The sequence below is a fragment of the Ochotona curzoniae genome, unplaced genomic scaffold, assembly GCF_017591425.1.
Source record: "Ochotona curzoniae isolate NIBS_2020 unplaced genomic scaffold, NIBS_Ocur_1.0 contig_2927, whole genome shotgun sequence".
Lineage (NCBI taxonomy): Eukaryota > Metazoa > Chordata > Mammalia > Lagomorpha > Ochotonidae > Ochotona > Ochotona curzoniae.
Genome location: NW_024465654.1, coordinates 259,720 through 281,405, shown reverse-complemented (window position 1 = coordinate 281,405; position 21,686 = coordinate 259,720). Strand labels below are relative to the sequence as shown.

The window sequence follows — 21,686 nt, the reverse complement described above, 5'->3', positions numbered from 1 at the left end:
GGCCTCCTTTCTTCTGTTGGAATCCTGGCCAAGCGATGTAAGTCTCCATGACAGAAGAAGTGAACTTATTTATTGTTGATCTCTTGAATGTCATGAATGTTTTATCACCATTCTCATTTCCTAGGCATGATTGTGTTTCAGTCCTGGTCTTGGCACCAGGAGATCATCTCCAGAACCACATCAAAGTATTCTGCTCTTATTCTTTAATTCTTGGGATCGTTGCTTTGATCTCATCTACCTGGAATTTTCTATCTTCTTTTTAAAAATTTTTTGGCTCATTTCCTTCTTATTTGTTATTTTAAAAATGTTATCTTAAAAATTATTTTGAAGATTTATTTGAGAGAGGTGGAGAGAAAAGTCTTCTATTTGAATTTTATCCCTCAAATGACTGCAAAGTTCGTGGCTAAGCTGTCATCGTCAGCTTTCCCAGTTGCATCAGCTGGGAGATGGACAGAAAGCAGAGCTCCTGGACCTGAATTGGTTCCTCAAAATGTGATGAATCATTGAAGCTGGCAGCTTAAACCTCTTGAGACACCATGTAGGCCCCCCAATTTTTTTTTTTTATTGTTGCTTACATTGTATTATGTAGTACAGTTTTATAGGCGCTGGGGATTCCCCCCACCCCTCCCATACCCCTCCCCCCATGGTGGATTCCTCCACCTTGTTGCATAACCATAGTTCAAGTTCAGTTGAGATTCATTACTTGCAAACACATGCCTAGCATAAAGTTCAGCGTCTTATTGTCCAGATAAGTTCAGTGGCCTCTTGGGGAGACCTTCTATGGTCTGAAGATAGGTCTAACAGAGTAAAGATCTGGTCAGTTAAAAGCCCCAACAAGGCCTCAGTATCAATATACAACATTATGGAATTAATTGACATAGTATTGGGTAAACAATATGTTAAAAATAATGCAAGTTCCATTCTTCGAAACATCTGGGTTGAGACAGTATCAATGACAGGTTCAAAAAATAACAAACAACCAAACAAAAAATTACAGGTTAAATCAAGGCAAACATGTGGTATCTAATCTTTTGGGATTCGCTCATTTCCCTTAGCATTATAGTTTCCAGCTGTGCCCATTTAGCCACAAAGAACTGCATTTTGTTTTTTTTAATAGCTGAGTAGTATTCCATGGAGTAGATGAACCAAAGCTTTCTTATCCAATCTTCTGCTGATGGGCATTTTGGTTGCTTCCATGTTTTTGCAATTACTGATTGTGCTGCAATGAACAGGATACCATTCAAAATAGCAGAGAGAAGTATGAAGTATTTGGGAATAAATCTAACCAAAAGCGTAGGAGACCTATTCGAAGAAAACTACAAACTATTTAAAAAGGAAATTGAACAAAACCTCAAAAGATGGAATAACATGCCGTGCTCCTGGATAGGCCCCCAAATTTTAAAAATTATTTTTAAATTTGTTGCTCTGAGTAAAGAAACAAGATGGTGGGAGCACACTCCCGTTTGCTGATTCACTTTCCACAGGGCCACTACAGGGAGGTCGGACTGGGCTGACTCCAGGAAATAGGTCCTGCACTTGGGTGCCTCCCATAGGTAGAAGGGTACTAAGTACCCGAGCCATCATCTTCTGAGTTTTATGTGTGTTTATCAGGAAGCTGGACTCAAGAGCTGGACCGAAATGAACCTAATCCCTATGATATGTGATCCTGGCATTTAACTGCGAATCTGAATGCCTGCTCCTATCTGTAGCATCTTTAATTTTACTGCCTGTTATTCTTCACCACATAATTGACCTCACAGAAATCTTCAGAATTTTCCTAAACAGAATAAATTTTTCTGAGGTTATTATGTTAATTTCTACTGTCAATTTTCATGTGAAGCTTGTATTATTATATTGGTTTGCAGATCTTGTCCAGATAATTGCATTGCTTATAAGTCATTGATAATGCTATAGTCTCTTTACAATATTACAAATACCTCCGTTTCATGTCATATCAAGTTTATTTTACTTTAAATGCAATGAAGCAAAGTGATGTTTGTGATTTATTTCTTAGTAGCAGAGAGCAATTCAAGAAATCTCACATTTAGCGAGGAAAGAGATCCAAAAGAATTGATTTCAGGAAATTCAGAGACTCAACAGCCACCAACAAAAGGTAAATGTATTTAAGAATAGCATCAGGAGGATTCGAGGTGTTAGAAAATAACCATTTGTGTGAATGAAAATGTAGATGAGTGAATCAGCAAGTACTGTATATCCACAGTGCATTGTGTAGTATGTTTAGACTAAGTATGTTCCCTAAGAAGCCATGTAAATTTGGAGTTATTGGTAGTGCTGACTTGATAACAACTGTCCTTTTGGTATTCTTTTGCTATCCCATTGTATCTTAGTATTTATATGCATCTTTTAACAATATTTATTTTTTTATTGGAAAGGCAGATCAGATTTACAGAGGGAAGGAGAGACAAAGATCTGCCATCTGCTTGTTCGCTAAGCAAGTGGCTACAATGGTGGAAGCTGAGCTGATCCAAAGCTAGCAGCCAGGAGCTTCCCCAGAGTCTTCCAAACCAGTGCAGAGTCCCAATGCTTTGGCCCATCATCCACAGCTTTAGAAACCACAAAAGGAAGCTATGCATGAATTGGAGCAACTGGGACATGAGCTGGAGCCCATTTGGGATCCTGGTGCTTGCAAGGCAAGGCTTTAGCCATGGAGTTGTCATCTTACTATGATTGAAATGAGTTAGCAGGGAGCCATATCATTTTGTGTGAATATATTTTATCCCTTAGTTTATGTATGGCTTACTTTCCATGCAATTACCACACCAGCAGTTTAAACTAGAAATGCTGTCATAAGGCACCTAGGCATATTCTGATCTTTTCTTTAGCCTCGCGGTGTCAGCCCTGTGATGAGAACTGGCAGCAGCATGGGAAGTACTGCTACTCCTTTTCTAGAAATCTGATTCCATGGAGAGATTGTCAACGCTACTGTTCAGAGTCACGTTCAAGCTTTCTTAAGTTAAACGTGGAAGAAGAGCTGGTAAGGACAAGTGTACGTTTCTTACATTTAGTCATCTTCTCCAGGAGACATTTTTTTTTGAAAAAGACTATATGTCTTTTTTCTAGCTGTTCCCACACAGGGAGCATCATATGCTACTCTGGTGATGCTGTTCTTTTTCATCAGCCCTGCCCGGGTTCGCAGTGAAGGCTCCTAGTCTGAAGCCTTTGTGCAAAATTGATTCTCATCTGAACTCTTGCTTCTCTCCTCAGTCTCCTTCCTTACCAGTGGCTTCCCATCACGTCCAGTTCTGTGTGTTCATTTATGTGTTCCCTAAAGTGTAATTCAGTGTGCTCCAACTGGACTCTTTCCCTCTGATCCTTGACATTTTCTCTGCTAAACCTCGGTTATCATAGAATCAGAACACCTGCACACATTTTGTGATCACCTGGTCTTGTGAGAGTCCTTGACAAGTGCTGCCGTTGGACCCTGCACTTCCCTTTTCAGACATTGCTTAACCATATGCTTTCCTCTTAGATTCTTATTTAACGTGACTATTTACTGACCTTGCATACTCAATATCTAGTATAAGTGCAGAATATGATAAAAACGTTCATAATGGTTGATTAATGAATTAATATGTTTGTAGTTGTTGGTGGGAAACAAATCTTGAGTGCGGTTTTATCACAGTTGATTTTCCAGACAAAATGAAAGTTCTCCATAGCAATGAAGATTTCTCAATCTTTATGTACTCAGCCAATGAATGAATGACATCAGACATATATTTTTTTTCTGTACTTATTGCATCCAGAGGTTTTTAGCAAGATTGTCAAAAAGGGAATGTCATATGAATGAGAAAAACTTGGGGATCAGTTTGTACTTCAATAGCAGCCAAATGAAGTGGGCTTGGCTGGATGGCTCAGCCTTTACGTTGGACAAGTAAGTATGCTCCTAGTATTTTGGAGTACTAATTGTAGGACTGTCATGTTGATTAATTAATGACATATGATGAGATGTAAAATTCTTTGGTCTTGTGGTTCCATGATACAATTAAAAAGAGAAAATAGGATGAGGTGGAAGAGAGTAAAGCAAAATTGTGTTAGCAGCATGCTAAGAAGTTACTCAAGCAATGTCTGATGACATCTTAAGAAGCCTTTGCTGTTCTCTTTATTTTTAATCTTTGTTTATTTCTAATGTTTACAATGTTAGTAACCTAGTATGTACAGAGTATTGTAAAACATAAAAGTGGTTACACTATCAGTAGTTAGGTGATCCAAAACATTGAGGAGCCTTATAAGGTATAAGAGGCTATAAGGAAGGGGTTGAAATTCACAAATAGTGCTTGCTTCGACAGCAGATATACCAAAATTGGAATGAAAGTAACTTTCAGATATTTTTGCAATATCTACCTTACATTTGCCATTTACTATGTTAGTGACTTAGCAGAGAGATATTGTTTTGAGGCTCCCTTCTCTGAGATCTGTTTGCTTGCTTTTGAATGGATCAAATACTCTTATTATATTCCTTTAATACTTAATAAATTGGGAGTAACTTCGCTTGAATGCAATGAAGTGCCAAATAAATTTTAATCTATAATCTAAATTCTTTTCTCTTCCAGGCTTGGATTAAATAAACCTAACAATACGTATAATCAGTGTAAATTTATTAGAAATGCCAGGTTAATTGATGGGAGTTGTGAAGAGCATGTGCATTGTATGTGTAAGAAGACAACCTATGGACATTAAACTTTTAAAGGTTTAAAAATAAAGGAAATGGTGAAAGTTTTCTGAGATAATTTTTTTACTTCATTAAAGAAAGTCAATGATTATGTGGAAACATGTGTCTTTAGAGTGTTAAATCCCATGCAAATTATTCACAACAAACACAACATTAATTTATCTGAAGTTTAATAACCAAAAGATTCAAACATAAGCTATCTTGATAGAGAACCTGACACGAAGAGCAGTAAGCTTGGAAGGATGAAGTTTGAAAACTTTGAAGATTTGGTGCTGTGCTGCAGCTGTTTCAGCACCTGCGTGTCTGCATCCCAATCAGAGTGCCTGGTTCCCATGCTGCTTGCTCTGCCTCTGACTCAGATTGCAGCTGATGCATTTGGGAGACAGCAGGTGGTGGCTGAAGTGGTTGGTTCTGCAGCACTCACATGGGAAATTTGGATGGAGTCCTGTGCTTCTAGCTCCCTGTCTCAGTGCTGGTGATTATGAGTCTTTTGGTGTTGAACCAGCAGATGGACTTTGTCTCTCTCTCTCTCTGTTTGTTTCACTGCTTTTCAAAGAGTATGAAAATAAAAAATAAACAAAAAGTAGAAAGAAATGAAGATGGGGGTCAGTCTGTGATGATTAGAATTTCAAGGATTCCAAAATATTTAAAACCATTCAAATTAAGTCACAATGTCCATGTATGTCAGTTTGAATACTAGTTTTTGATATTTTCTGAATTATCCTCCTCCTCTTCCTCATGAATCTCTCTCTCTATATATATATAGAGTTATGTATATATATATGTATAACTTATATGTATATGTATATATATATATAACTTATAAGGACATTAGCATGCCCATAACCTTTACAGAATGATATTTTTCACATATTTGGCAAGTAGTGGCTTAAAAATGTTAAAACTCAGAAAATGTAAAAGCACTTCTTGGCTTGAAAAGGAACATGGGAGGTGAGAATGAGTATCTTTTTAGACAATACTTAGTAAATGCTTCTCGACTTTTAGGATTGTGTGTTTTGTGTACTTAGTGGTTTGTTTGCAATGTCAATGACAGGAGAAACACCACAATCGTGAAAGAAATGGAAACAAATTAACTTGAGTCTCTGTCAAGTTGGTGTGAGACACTGCTTTCCAATAAAGATAGTTATTTCATGTAATGAAAACAGTGATATTTTCTGCATATGTTGCTTGTTTTGAAAAATTTAAAGGACTTATTTATTGAACTTGAAGTGTTTAGAGAGAGGGAGATTGATCTTCCAGTCTCTGGTTCACTTCCTAAATGGTTGCAACAAGCAGAGCTGGGACATCTGAAGCCCGGAGACTCTTCCAGGTCTCTCGAGTGGATACTGAGGCCCAAGGACCAGGACTGTCCTCCTCTGCTTTCTCAGGCATTGCCTGGAGCTGGACTGGGAAGTGGACCAGCTGGGCTTGGATTGGTGCATAGACTGATGATAAGCCTGTTATGCCATCACATCAGCCTCTTGTTGATAATTTTTAAGTGAAGTCATTAATATATTATTACTGTTATCACTGCCATTATTTCATAATTATTATTGCTTTTGAGCTATATACAATTTTAGATGTTACTCCTGATCAGATATGTGGTATCTACAATTTTGTAGATTCTTTTGTTCAAGATTTGTACTGTGCAGACACTTGTTTTGTGTGTGGTATAATTCTACCTTGCCAATTTTGCATTTGTAATGTATGCTTTTGCTATGACGTTTAAAAATGTTTAAAGACCAACATCAAGAACAAATGGGTAGGTGGGCATTTGATGCATCCTCTGTGTCATATCAGAATGTTCGGGCTCTAGCTTTGGCTCCACTTTAAGTGACAGCTGCTGTTAGTGTAGACTTTTGGAAAGAGCAGGTGAATGGCATAGGCTATTAGTTCCTACTTATCATATGGAAAATGCAGATTGAATTATGGGTTTCTGACTTTGGCTTGGCCCAAGTGAAGCTGTTATGGACAATCATTCCCTCTCTAAAAACTTAAAATAAGTAAATAATTAGAACATTTCTTATCATTAGTGTATATAAAAAAAGGTGCCATGTGGTTTCACAGGTGAGTTAGATACTAAGCCTTTTAAAAAAATACAATTTATTTATTTATTTTTATTGGAAAGTTAGATATACAAGGAGAAAGAGAGCCAGAGAGGAAGATCTTCTGTCCATGGAATCACTCCCCAAGTGGCCACAATGGCCATAGCTTACCTGATCTGAAGCCAGGAGCCAGGAGTCTCCTCCAGGTCTCCCACGAGGGTGCTGGGTCCCAAATCTTTGGACTATCCTCAACAGGCCACAGGCAGGGAGCTGTGTGGGAAACGGGGCCACAGGGACTCCAACCAGTGCCTCTAAGGCATCCCTGCACCTGCAACATGTAGAATCTAGCTGCTAGGCCACCTCACCGGACCCACATACTGAGTTTTCAATAAAGAATTTTGTTGACCTGCCCACCAAAATAGAGCAAGATGTGATGCGTTTTTGAAGGTCATCACTCTGACACTGAAGCCAATGACATCAGTGACAACTCAAAGTCACTGGTGAACATAACCACAAATACACTCGCAGACTGAATTTAACAATATGTTCAAAGTGTAGCTGAAAGAAACGGAATGAAATGTGTTCCTATAATGTCATAGTAGCACACATCAACAAAAGCAGAGACAAACAGAACATGGCGTTCTCAAGAAATGCAGAGAAAATATTTTACAAAATTCATGATAATTCTGAACAGAACATGTGTAAAAGGAGCTTAACAAAATAAAGGCCAAATGTGAAATACCTACAATTAACGTCTAATCTAAGATATTCTCTCTAAATCCAGTACAAGGCAACGGTCATCACGGTCACCATTACTATTCAACAAAGTACTAGAAATCATAGTCTAAAATTTAAGTCAAAAGGAACTTAAAAACTTATTTGTAATAATATTAAATGTGAAATAGGAATAAATTTCATTAGAGAAACAGATAATGACTTGTATGCTGAAAACCACAAAACTTTGATGAAGGAAATTGGAGAACATAGACAAACGGAAAGACATTCGCATGCACGAAGTAAAAGTATTAATGTTGTTAAAATGTTCTTGCTACAAAGTGATCTACAGAGAGAATGTAGCCCCTATCAAAATTTCTATGGCATCTTCACATAAACAGAAAAATAATTCTGAAATTCATCTGGAGCCACTGATGGCAACAAATAGTCATAGCAATCTTGATTAACAATAGCAAGATTGGTTATGTCATAGTTAATAATTTCTAAATATATATCAGAGGTTCAGCAATTAAAACAGGATAACAGTGATGTAAACACTGACCCTGACTTATAGGACCACAGAACAAAAAGATCCCGGAAATGATATCACCTGCATAAAAACCTTATTGTAAGAAAAAAAGGAGAGAGAAAAAACCCCCACAAATAATGAGGAATAGAATGCTTAACAAATACTGTTCAGAAAACTGTATCCAGAAGAAGAAGAAAGTAGGCTCTATGAAATTTATTGCAAAACTCACATTTAAACAGATGAGACTTCAATGAAAGATTTCAGACATTTTAACTACTAGAGGAAAACATACAAAGAATGAAAAAATCCAATTACATTTAAATTCAGAAATTAACTCACACAGAATGAGTCATGTTATTGTTTTGTGCCTATTTTTAGGGGACAAGACACGCTATGTTATTTATTATACTGAATAAATGCAGGACTCTGAGCAAATCTTGGAAAGCTGGCATCATATGGCTTGTTTGTCTCTTGGCATAGATGTTCCTGCTCCATCTTCATGGAAATTTATGGCAGTGATTCTGTGGATTGGTTGCCTGGTGCTGTCTGTGTGTGTTGGAGTCTTAGCCATAAAGTCTATGTCACAATGGAAATAAAGGCCAACTTTTCCAGACCTCACTGGGGGAATGTATTGGGCCTAATGCAATTGTTTATCATGTCAATTTCTTCATCATGTGTAATGCTCTCTGCACAGTACTGGAGATAACTTCCCAGACACATTTTCCAAGTGTATCATGAACCTTACGTAATGACTTGGTGTGTCTTTTTATACTACTTTCACCAGAAAAGTTTTGAAAAAGCATTTGTTTGATCTTTGAGGCCGTTGTTGCTATTTTCCTTTTCCTGTCATCATTTGGTGCGTGATTATCTGTGGTTCTGTGGTCAGTGTCTACATGGACTTGCTGCATGTTTAATTGGATCCTTATGCTTCTGCCTCTCTGAGTTAATCTGAATTCTTTGAGGAAAATTGTTTTTGCTCATTTTTGTGTTTTTAAGTCAGTATAGTGTTAAGTCAGTATAGTCAGTATAGTTGTAATGTGGTTTTTCTCTGTGAATTTAAGCCAGGTCATCCTGGTGTTGGCACAGCAGGCAAGATGACCCTGGCCCAGTCCTGGCTATTGTGGGAATTTGGGAAGTCAATTTGAAGTGGGCAATATCTCTCTCTCATTTCAAAGATACAGCAAACAAATAAATAAATGAAAATAAAATTGGAAGTTTTGGAAGTATCAAATTTTGTAGTATCCTTTCAAAATATAGAAATGCTTTATGTTTCTAAAGTACTTTTATACTGAAATCATTGAAAACTTTTCAATTTGATAGCTTTAAATGTATAATTGAAAAAGTTGCTTTCCTGAAGTTTTGAGAGAAAAAAGCACAAATAGGTCATGTGCAAGCCACCTGTAGTCTGATTTGTCCCTGCTTTTTGAGCTCTCTGCTCTACGTGACTCCACTGCACTGTTGCAAGGGAGGGAAGCCAGGCATTCTTGGAGGCAATGCCTTTATACCATCATGGCTCCCCAATTTTTTATCTATCCATTCTTCACAATTGTTATCTCATCTGTGTAAGTAGATTTTATCTTCTTCAAAACCCTCCTAATTTTCTTCTCGTATTTAATATGTTCTCCATTTTAAGTCTAGAGCTTGTTAGGTCTTTCACAAATATTTTTGGCGTACTAAACCTTTTTAAACTTCCCTGCTCGGTGCAGTGTGGGATTAAGCTTCATTCTTGGACAGAGGCATTCTTCTTCACAGTGCCAGTTGTAGTCCAAAATTCTTTACTTCTGATCTAACTTTCCCACAAATGTGCTTGGTAAGCAGCTGTTGATTGGTGAAGCACCTGGGTCTGTGTCACTCACATGGAAGACTGGATGGAGTTTTGAGCTCCTGGCTTTGGCACTATTGAGCCCCAGCTGTTAGAAAGTAAACTAGCTGATGGAAGATATTTCCATCTTTCTCACTATCTCTGTCTCTGCTTTTCACACATAATAATAGTAACAATAATAATAGCAACAACAAAACCATCTAGTTGCTTTCTTTAGAGCCTAGCACGTATACTCTTATTATATCAGTTTCATGAAAGCCTTCCCATTATTTCACTGCTTACTCTTATATAAACAACTGAAGCTATAGCCATATTTGCTCACTTTTGTAATCCATAAGCTATGAAAATGTATAGAGTATAATGTGGATTAAAATGGTTTGCCCAGGGCCCGGCGGCATGGCCTAGCAGCTAAAGTCCTCACCTTGAACGAGCTGGGATCCCATATGGGCACCGGTTCTAATCCTGGCAGCTCCACTTCCCATCCAGTTCCCTGCTTGTGGCCTGGGAAAGCAGTCGAGGATGGCCCAAAGCCTTGTGACCCTGTACCTGCGTGGGAGACCTGGAAGAGGATCCTGGTTCCTGGCTTCGGATTGGTGCAGCACCGGCTGTTGTGCTCACTTGGGAAGTGAATCATTGGACAGAAGATCTTCCTCTCTGTCTCTCTTCCTCTCTGTGTATCTGACTTTGTAACAAAAATAAATAAATCTTTAAGAAAATGAATTGCCCAGTAAATAAACAAGTGTTTGGAAATGGTTGTGCAACAGCAAGAAAAGGAACTAGGTTAATCCATCTGTGTCCTCTCACTGTTACAGAATGTAAAATTCAGAATAGGTGATATTTGATGTATACATATATAAATGATTATGTTGTTATCTCTATGTAAAAATCTAGTGTCACTCAAACAAGACTCAGTGTGACCCATGAATGAAAAGTTTGAGATCAGTTTATATTACAGTAGCAAACAGTTGACAGGATTTGGCTAGATGGCACAGCTTTTACATTGGACAAGTACATCCTTTTAAAATTTTAATTCAGAATGTGTTATTTCCTACAAATGAAAACATTTAATGTGGGTATGATTTTATGACACATGTCTGTAATAAATGGTTCAGGAAAAGACAATATATATGGATAAGAGGAAAGTAATATAATTTTTGTACTAGGCTCAACATTTTACCTTTATAATTCTCTGAAGTTGCTTATCATTTCAATGAGTGGTAGATAGCATCTTATATTTCTTAAAGGCAATTGAATAAATAAACTTACATGAGATTATGCAACCAGGACATTTCATAGTTGACAGTTTTCATGTGCTGTGCTTGACTAAGTCATGAATGAATGACACTTTTCTAATGTTTGTTCCTATTTTAGGAGTACAGCAACATTGTCCAGTTTCTTTTCTTTGTATTTCCCATGACTATTTGTCACAAATGACTTAAACAAATGGGTTCAAACAACCAACACTGATTCTCTCAGAGTTAAGTGCCAGAATCTGAAATTGAAGTGTTAGTAGTGTTGATTCCTTCTGGAAGCTTCTTGCTCTGGAAAGAGAATAAATTTTCTAGGGTTAGAATTACGTTTTATTGGTGGTTAGTAGCATTTTGTTTTTGGTTCTGTGCCATAAAACTATCAAAATTGTAGCACATCAAGAAAATAAAGGAATCCTCACCTAAAAGGAAAGTAATCCTGAAATGACGTGAGATTACGGAGATGACAAAGGTTTCTGGTGTTTTATCTTGCAGACTTGAAATTCACAGGATCATTTTGGATATGAAAATTGCTTTCTCTTTTTCTGTTGTCTGCTTCTTTTGTCCCTGGTAGGGATTCCTTCATTGAATTTGTCCATTTGTGTGTCCCTCTAACTCTGTATTTCTCAAATAAATAAAAACAAAATATCAAAAAAGAGGGAGTGAGAGAGAGGAGAGATGGAGAGAGAGAGAGACAATGAATGAATGAAGGAACACTTTCTTAGGCAATGCCCAAAATTTGTATAGCAAAAGGGGGACATGGAAATCTATGCAAACTTTGAAAGTAAGTGAAGACCTATACTTTATATTTATTTTGGAGGGTAGAGATGAAAAAGTGATACTACCAACACCAACTTTAATACCCTACCGTCAAGGAAAGAATAAAAATGCAGGCAGTGGGCCAAGGCACGTTGGGTTTGTGGCTAAATTCTCACCTTACAACATGCTGAGATTCCGTATGGACTATAATTCATGCACTGGCTGTTCGACGTCAGTGGCTTTCCCTGCTTGTGGCCTGGGAAAGCAGCAGAGGAAGACCCAAGGCCTTGTGACCTTGCACTTGTGTGGGAGACCTGGAAGAAGCTTCTGGACCCTGACTTCGGATTGGGTCAGTGGCCATTTAGTCACTTGGGATGTAACCCAGCAGACATAAGATCTTTTTGTCTCTCCTTCTCTCTGTAAATCTTAAAAAAATTAAGTAGGCTACAATGTTGAGTAATCCCTTGCAGAGTAGTGAAACAGGGATGCAGTGAAGGGACTGATGTTCCTGATAGATAATACTCTGATTCATGAACTCTGAAAACCCAGAAATCAAGTGAAACAGTTTCACCATTCCTATAAATGTAATAGGTATTTATAGTGAATAAAGGTCAGACTGGTGAAAGGCAGCTCCAAATCTGGCAACTCTCTTAGATGTAAGTGCTTCCTGTGTGGTTCTGTCTAGGGAGCTCTTATTCACTCTTGCATCCTGTGCTCACCTGTCTAATTTCTTACATGAGACAGACTGACAGACATTCCCGCATGCATTTTTGTTTCGTCTTTGGGGTCAGTCTTGGATATATGTCAAGAATCCTGAAGAATTCTTAAGTGCAACTTTTGTGGCAAATATTAGAATACCTTCTTTCCAGGAACTATATATTCTGCAAAGTTCATTCTTCATTCCTCTGAGAATCAGGTACTTATATTTTTTCAAGGTATTATTTATTTATTCAAAGCCCAGTAGTTTAGAAAACTTTTCATAAATCAACAGAAGATGGGTAATGATGAGAAGTTAGATTTACGAAGAGAAACATGGATGTAGAGAGTGAGGGGGAGAGTCAGTAGAGAAATGCATGAGAAAATGTAATCATGTATGTTAAATCTCAGATATAAGTTTATGAGAGAAAATTGAAAGTGAAATCTTGATATCTTTGTCAAAAGATACTTGGAGAACATAAACAAACCAAATATTCTGCTGTGAAAAATTCAGACAGGCCACTGGCTGATTCACACTTTAAGAAATACATTAAGTAGCTATGCATTTTAGAGGCATTAGGTCATTATCAAACCATCTTTTGAAACATTTTCAGATTTTTTAATGGTGAGTTTCAATGAATTTAATATTAAAATATCTAGTTTGAGCTAAAGCAGCAGTTGTTGGAAGTCTAGAGCTCATTAACTGAAATAAGAAATAACTGTGGCACTGACAAGATGTTTTCAATTGGTTTCCGTTCTCCGAATACATTATAGTGCAGGGAGAGTGGCACAGAGTAGAAAGGAAGGTGAAGACTGAATGCAGCAGGAATGTGTAAAGTAAGTGGAATCATGGAGGAAGATAGGCTCTCTAACTGACATATTTGAAGATGTTGTAAAAGAGGTAGGATTTGACATTTGAAATACTTGCCTGATTGGTCGGTATTGGAGGACAAAGCATAAACATGAACAACATCAGAAGGAAGAGGCTTCCTGGCAGCAGGTAGCGCCGAGGAGGAGTTGTAAGTGCAGAGAGCAGAAGAGAGCTTTCAAGTGGAGCTTGTGAGTGTGGAAATAGTGGCTGCAATGTGGTGGGAGAAGCACGGGAGGGAGGGTCCTGATTCTAATCTGTATTTAAACTTTTAATTATCCTCTGTGGCTATAAAATAGCCCATTGTGGGTTTTCACTTTTATTTGGGTGTAATTTCCAAAATGGTGTGTTGTAAGAATTTATTTTGTAACATTAGTGATAATCTTTTTTTTTTAAGTTAGACTGCAACTTTATTTTCTTGTAAAAATCAAGAGAAATAGAAGTAAGTATACAGAAATTTAAGAAAAAGAAATTGTTATACAGAGTTGTATTCCCTGCTTTATTGATTTGTATTGAAGAGCACCAGGAAGAAGTCAGCTTTGTAAGGGATTAGGGGATATTTCCTTCCAAATATAATGACATCAGTCCCTCAGTAGCGTTTGGGTTGATTAACCAGAAAACTTAATTTGAGCTTGGGAAATTATAATTTGAAAAGAACTTCAAATGCTGTATTTGACTTAAATAACAATAGTTTTTTTTAACTATTATGTATTTCAGCAACAGGCGACTTATCTAAGAAATTTTTTGTGCTACTGTTATTTTTTCACTTCTGACTCTGAGAGATGAGAGGAAAAATGGGGACATCCTCTGAGTTTCAAATTCAAGATCCATCCCATCCGCTGAGAACACCTGTTGTGGCTGAGATCAAAGGGACCACCAGTGTCAGACGTCAAGGTTCGTGACTTTTTATTTCATGGTATTACTTTACATCATGTGTACTTAAAAAAAAATAATTATCATTGCATTTGCTTGGAACCATGATCAAGACAGATGGATAGGTAAAATTGGACAGGTTCCGTTTGCTGCTTACTCCCCAAATATCTGAACAAGTGGGGCTTCGTCAGCCTGAGGCCAGAAACCTGGAGCTCAGTCTAGATCTGCAATGTGGGTGGCAGGATTCAAGCACCTGAGGCATGCTTGCCGCCCAGGGTGACATGGGCAGGAAGCAGGGATCAGAATCAGACACTCTGGTATGGAAAGCAGGTGCCTCTAACCCTGCTTTAAAACACTGTCTAAAATATATCCTTAATTCTAAGTTACAGCAAACATAACAGTAGTTAATGTAGTGACTGAGGATAAAAAGTTTAGATTGATTTGTTAAGAAGGCATAAAATATCATTACACTACAATTCAGTAACCTTTGCTGCAAAATTTTAAAGTTTGGGGTCTGCATATTGGCTGAACACACTAATCCTCCACCTGCAGTGCCACTATCCCATATGGGCTCCGTTTCATGTCTCAGTGGCATCACTTCTGTTCCAGCTCCCTGCCATTGGGTGAAGTTCTTGGGTGATTGCACCCACATGGATGTGCAGGGAGCTCATTGCTTAGCGCTTCCAATAGACTCAGTTATGACCTTTGCAGCCATTTTGGGAATGAAGCAGACCTCTTTCTATCTCTCCTTCTCCCTGCAAATTGCCTTTCAAATACAAATAAATCTTTAAAAGAATTTTGGAGTTCAAACTTGAAAGTACCTGGTAATGGCAGGGTTTATTTAGCATGAAAATAGGATGCCTCAGTTTCCAAGAATGTTTGAATAGCCCAATAAATTATCACACAAGTGTGAACCTATTAATTATAGACATGTAAAAAATTTAGTGACCTGTGATTTAATCAAGATGTATTTCATTTATGGAAAATAGACCTCATAGTGTTAATAAAGCCAAATGATAGTAGTAGGACTTCTGAGTGGAATAAGCAGTGATAGGATTTTAAGTTTTCTTTTATCATTGGTAAAATTTAAAAAATCATTTCATACAACCTAAATATTTTATTTCAAGAAGGTTAAATGCTTTGTGGTAAAATTACATTAAGACCATTAATATCAGAATAGTTTTATGCAAAATGTACAAAATTATACAGTTATAATCTATGATTTATAAATATCTTTGGAGTTTGATTATAAAATAATTTTTAGAACTATGAGTAAACTTCTAGAGGATCATGTTGAACTGTTTATCTCTTTCTTATAGGTGTCTCTGGCCCACTATTGCCATGGGAATTAATGGCAGTGGTCCTGTGTCTGGTCTGCCTGGGGTTGCTTTTGCCTATTAGAATCCTGGCTATGAAGTGTAAGTCTCCATGATAGAAGAAGTTGGCTTGTTCATTGTTAATCTCTTGAATGTCATGCATGTTTTATCACCATTATTATTTCTTAGGCATGGCTGTGTTTTACGTGGTCTAGGTAACAGGAGATTATTTGAAGAACCACATCAAATTATTATGCTCTTAATGTTTAATCCTTAGGGTCACTGAATTTTATCGACCTGGAATTTTCTTTCCTCTTTCTTCTACTTTTTGTACCCCAAAACTTCTTGTTATTTTTTAATTTGAGGCTCTGAGGACAGACACAAGACAGCAGAGCACACTCCCGTATTGTGGGTCCCTTCCCTGATGGCCACTACAGGCAGTTCGGGCTGGGCTGAACCCAGGAGCTAGGACCTCCTCTCGGGTACCTCCCATGGATGACAAGGTACCAAGTACCTCAGCCATCCTCTGCTGTGTTTTTATGTGCATAAGCAGAAAGCTGGACTTAGAAGCTGTACCTAAATAAACTTAGCTCCTAGGAAATGCGATCCTGGCATCTGAACTGATAACCTGTCTTTTCCTACTTGGCACATCTTTAATTGTATTGCCTGTTATTCTTTATCATATAATTAACCTCACTTCAGAATTACCTCAGAGAAATCTTCAGAATTTTCCTTATGAGAATGAGTTGCTCAGTTAAAATTATTAATTTTCTTGTAAGGCTTGTATTATGATATTTGCTTGCAGATTCTCTCCAAATTACTACACTTTGGAAGTTATTGATAATATATTGCTATTATAATTGACATTCTCTTTACAAATATTTCATTTTGATCCAAATAAAGTTAATTTTAGTTTAAATTTAATGAAGCAAACTGAAGTTTGTGATTTTTTTCTTAGTAACAGAGAGCACTTCCAGAAATCTCACATTTAATCAGGAAAGATATCCAAAAGGATCGATTTCAGGAAATTCAGAGATTCAACAGCCATCAACAAAAGGTAAGTGTATTTAAGAATAATATCAGGAGGATTCCAGGTGTTAGAAAATAGCTATTTGTATGTGCATCATTTTGCATGTAATGGATGAACGAATATGAAGCACTATGCACCTATAGTGCATCATGTTATATATTTAGACAAGTCCTTTAAGAACCCATATAAAGTTGGAGTTATTGGTAGTGCTGACTTGGTAACAACAACTGTCCTATTGGGATTTTTTTGTTCAGATCTTATATCTTCATATTTATGTGCATCTTTTTAAAAAAAGATTATTTCATTTGGAAAGGCATACCAGATTTTACAGAGAGAAGGAGAAACAGAGAGAAAGATCTTCCAATTTCTGGTTCATTTCCGAAATGGCTGTAAAGGCTGAAGAAGAGCCAATTTGAAGCCAGGATTCAGGAGCTTCCTTGGGGTCTCCCACACAGGAGCAAAGTCCCTAAGCTTTAGCCTGTCATTCACTGCTTTCCCAGGTCACAAGCAGGGAGCTGTGTAGAAAGTGGAGCAACCAGAACACGAACAGATTCCCCTATGGAATCCTGGTGCATGCAAGATGAGGATTTAGCCATTGACCCCCTGATCTTATTGTGATTGAAATGAGTTAATAGGGAGCCATATCAAATTGTGTGAATATGTTTTATCCCTTAGTTTATGTATGGCTTACTTCCCATACAATTACCACACCAGCAGTTTTAACTAGGAATGCTGTCACAAGGCACCTAGGCATATTCTGATCTTTTCTTTAGCCTCGCGGTGTCAGCCCTGTGATGAGAACTGGCAGCAGCATGGGAAGTACTGCTACTCCTCTTCTAGAAATCTGATTCCATGGAGAGATTGTCAACGCTACTGTTCAGAGTCACGTTCAAGCTTTCTTAAGTTAAATGTGGAAGAAGAGCTGGTAAGGACAAGTGTATGTTTCTTACATTTTAATAAGCTTCTTCAGGAGACTTTTTAGAGTTTACATCTTCTTTTTACACACAAGTAACTTCACATTTCCCTTTGATTATTCTGTTCTCTTGCATCAGCCCTCTGGGTTCTTAGTAGAAGGTCCCTAGCCTGCAACCTTTGTGTAAGATTGATTCACAGTTGAACTCTTGCTTCTCTCCCCAGTCTCTTTCCTTATCAGTGGCTTTCCATACTTCCAGTTCTGTGTGTTCATTTATATGTTCCTTAAAGTGTAATTCAGTGTGCTGCAACTGGGCTCTTTTGCTCTGATCCTTGAAGTTTTCTCTGCCAAATCTTGCTTATCATTGATATCAGAGCACAGTGTACACATTTTATGTTCACCTGATCTAGTGGTAATTAGTTTTTAAGACATATTTATTTTAATGGAAAGTCAGATTTAGAGAGAGAAGGAGAGACATAGAGAAAGATCTTCTGTCTGCTGGCTTCAGTTCCCAAGTGGCTGCAGTTGGGGCTGAGAGCATCTGAAGCCAGGAGTCAGGAGCTTCCAGGTCTCCCACGTGGGTGCAGGGTCCCAAGGTATTGGGCCATCCTCTACTGCTTTGCCAGGCCACAGGCAAGGATCTGGACAGGAAATGAGCAGCTGGGACACAAACAGGCACCCACATGGGATCCTGGTGTGTTTAAGGCGAGGACTTTAGTCATCAGGCTGCTGTGCCAGGCCCTGTGGGAATTCTTGATAGGCACTGCCATTTGACCCTGTACTTCCCTTTCTGACAGCTCCTTATGCATCTTTTCTTCTTAGATTTCTATTTAAAAGACTGCCTACCACCTCTCCATACTCAATATTTAGCACAAAATCTGGAGTATAATAAGACTTTCACAATGGTTTGTTGATTGGTGAATCAGTATGTACTTCATTGTTGGTGGGAAGGAAATCTCAAGAACATTCTTACCACGGGTATATATTCCAGAGAAAATGAAAGTCATCCGTGGCAATAAAGATCTCTCAATATTTATATACCCAACCAATGAATCAATGATGTCTGATTTAATTTTTTCTGCATCCAGGAGTTTTTGACAAGATTGTCAAAAAGGGAATGTCATGTGAATGAGAAAAACTTGGGGATCAGTTTGTACTTCAATAGCCGCCAAATGAAGTGGGCTTGGCTGGATGGCTCAGCTTTTACGTTGGACAAGTAAGCATGCTCCTAGTCTTTTAGAACACTAATTGTAGGACAGTCATGTTGATTAATTAATGACATATGATGAGATGTAAAATTCTTTGGTCTTGTGGTTCCATGAAATGGTAAAAAGAGAAAATAGGATGAGGTGGAAGAGAGTAAAGCAAAATTGTGTTGGCAGCATGCTAAGAAGTTACTCAAGCAATGTCTGATGACATCTTAAGAAGCCTTTGCTGTTCTCTTTATTTTTAATCTTTGTTTATTTCTAATGTTTATAATGTTAGTAACCTAGTATGTATCAGAGTATTGTAAAACATAAAAGTGGTTACACTATCAGTAGTTAGGTGATCCAAATCACATTGAGAAGCCTTATAGGGTATAAGAAGCTGTAAGGAAGGGGTTGAAATTCACAAACAGTGCTCACTTCTTCAGCACATATACTAAAATCGGAATGAAATTCACAAATAGATTTCAGATTTTTTTGTAATGTATACCTTATATTTGTCATTTACTATGTTAGTGACTTAGCAGAGGAATATTGTTTTGAGGCTCCCTTCTCTGAGGTCTGTTTGCTTTTGAAAGGATCAAATACTCTTTATTATGTTTCTTTAATACTTAATAAATTGGAATAACTTTACTTGAATGCATTGGAGTGCCAAATAAATTTTAATCTGTAATCTAAATTCTGTTCTCTTCCAGGCTTGGATTAAAAAGACCTAACAATACCTATAATCAGTGTAAATTTATTAGAAATGCCAAGTTAATTGATGGGAATTGTGAAGAGCATGTGCATTGTATGTGTAAGAAGACAACCTATGGACATTAAATTTTTAAAGGTTTAAAAATAAAGGAAATGGTGAAAGTTTTCTGAGATAATTTTTCACCTCATGAAAGAAAGTCAATGGTTATGTAAAACCACGTGTCTTTAGAGTGCTAAATCCCATGCAAATTATCCATAATAAATACAGCATTAATTTATTTGAAGTTTAATAACCAAAGATTCAAACATAAGCTATCGTGATTGAGAACCCGACATGAAGAGCAGGAAGCTTGGAAGGATGAAGTTTGAAAACTTTGAAGATTTGGTGCTGTGCTGCAGCTGTTTCAGCACCTGCGTGTCTGCATCCCAATCAGAGTGCCTGGTTGCCATGCTGCTTGCTCTGCCTCTGACTCAGATTGCAGCTGATGCATTTGGGAGACAGCAGGTGGTGGCTGAAGTGGTTGGTTCTGCAGCACTCACATGGGAGATTTGGATGGAGTCCTGTGCTTCTAGCTCCCTGTCTCAGTGCTGGTGATTATGGGTCTTTTGGTGTTGAACCAGCAGATGGACTTTGTCTCTCTCTCTGTTTGTTTCACTGCTTTTCAAAGAGTATGAAAATAAAAAATAAACAAAAAGTAGAAAGAAATGAAGATGGGGGTCAGTCTGTGATGATTAGAACTTTAAGGATTCCAAAATATTTAAAACCATTCAAATTAAGTCACAATATCCATGTATGGTCAGTTTGAATACTAGTTTTTGATATTTTCTGAATTCTCCTCCTCCTCTTCCTCATGAATCTCTCTCTATCTCTCTCTATCTTTATCTCTCTATATAACTTATAATTACGCTAGCATGCCCATAACTTTCAAAGAATGATATTTTTTACATATTTGGCAAGTAGTGGCTTGAAAATGTTAAAACTCAGAGAATGTAAAAACACTTCTTGGTATAAAATGAATAGGGAAGGTGAGAATGAATATTTTTTTATACAATATTTTGTAAATGCATCTCAACTCTTGTTTGTTTTGTGAACTTAGTAGCTTTTTGCAATGTCAATGGCAAGAGAAACACCACAATTATGAAAGAAACAGAAACAAATTAACTTGAGTCTATGTTAAGTTGGTGTGAGATACTGCTTTCCAGTAAAGATAGTTATTTCATGTAATGAAAACTGTAATATTTTCTGCATATTATGCTTGTTTTAAAAAAAAAATTTAAAGGGCTTACGTATTAAACTTGAAGTGTTTAGAAAGAGGGAGATTGATCTTCCAGTCTCTGGTTCACTTCCCAAATGATTACAATGACTAGAGCTGGGACATCTGAAGCCCGGAGACTCTTCCAGGTCTCTCGAGTGGATACTGAGGCCCAAGGACCAGGACTGTCCTCCTCTGCTTTCTCAGGTCATTGTCTGGAGCTGGACTGGGAAGTGGAGCAGCTGGGCTTGAATTAGTGCACAGACTGGTGATTAGCTTGTTATGCAATCATGTCAGCTTCTTGTTGATAATTTTTAAGTCAGGTCATTAATATATTATTATTATTATTATTACTATTATTACATAATTTTTATTGCTTTTGAGCTATGTACACTTTCAAATGTTACTCCTGATCAGATATGTGGTGTCTACAATTTTGTAGATTCTCTTTACTTGCTCAAGATTTGTACTGTGCAGAAGCTTGCTTGTGTGTGTGTGTGGTGTAATTCTACCTTGCCAATTTTGCTTTCGTAATGTATGCTTTTTCTATGACATTTAAAAATGTTTAAAGGCCAACATCAAGAAGAAATGGGAAGGTGAGCATTTGATGCACCCTTTGTGTCATATCAGAATGTGTGGGCTCTAGCTTTGGATCCACTTTCAGTGACAGTGGCTTTTAGTGTAGACTTTTGGAAAGAGCAGGTGAATGGCATAGGCTATTAGTTCCTACTTGTCATATGGAAATTGTGGATTGAATTATGGGTTTCTCCATTGAACTTATCTGTACAATAAGATGCTGGAATCTATGCATGCAATTAGAGCATCTTGACTGAATTTGAACTGTAATACTGCAACAAGGTGGAGGAATCCACCATGGGGGGAGGGTACGTGGAGGGGTTGGGGTAATCCCAGAGCCTATGAGACAGTGTCACACAATGCAATGTAATCAATGAAAAAAAAAAAAGAATTATGTGTTTCTGAATTGGCTTTGCCCAAGTGCACCCTTCATGGACAATCATTTCCTATCTAA

General features: G+C 37.5%; 1 protein-coding gene across 1 annotated transcript in view; it reads left to right on the top strand.

Annotated features, from left to right (window-relative positions):
- LOC121155416 (natural killer cells antigen CD94-like) overlaps nt 1-4,729 on the top strand; it is a 30,628-nt gene extending 25,899 nt beyond the window's left edge. Inside the window, exons 6-9 of the mRNA XM_040978712.1 lie at nt 2,015-2,113; nt 2,844-2,995; nt 3,765-3,892; nt 4,572-4,729. Coding sequence (XP_040834646.1) covers nt 2,015-2,113; nt 2,844-2,995; nt 3,765-3,892; nt 4,572-4,698 — 506 coding nt within the window. The 3' untranslated portion in view covers nt 4,699-4,729. The remainder of the gene's footprint in view (nt 1-2,014; nt 2,114-2,843; nt 2,996-3,764; nt 3,893-4,571) is intronic.
- The last annotated feature ends 16,957 nt before the right edge of the window (nt 4,730-21,686 follow it).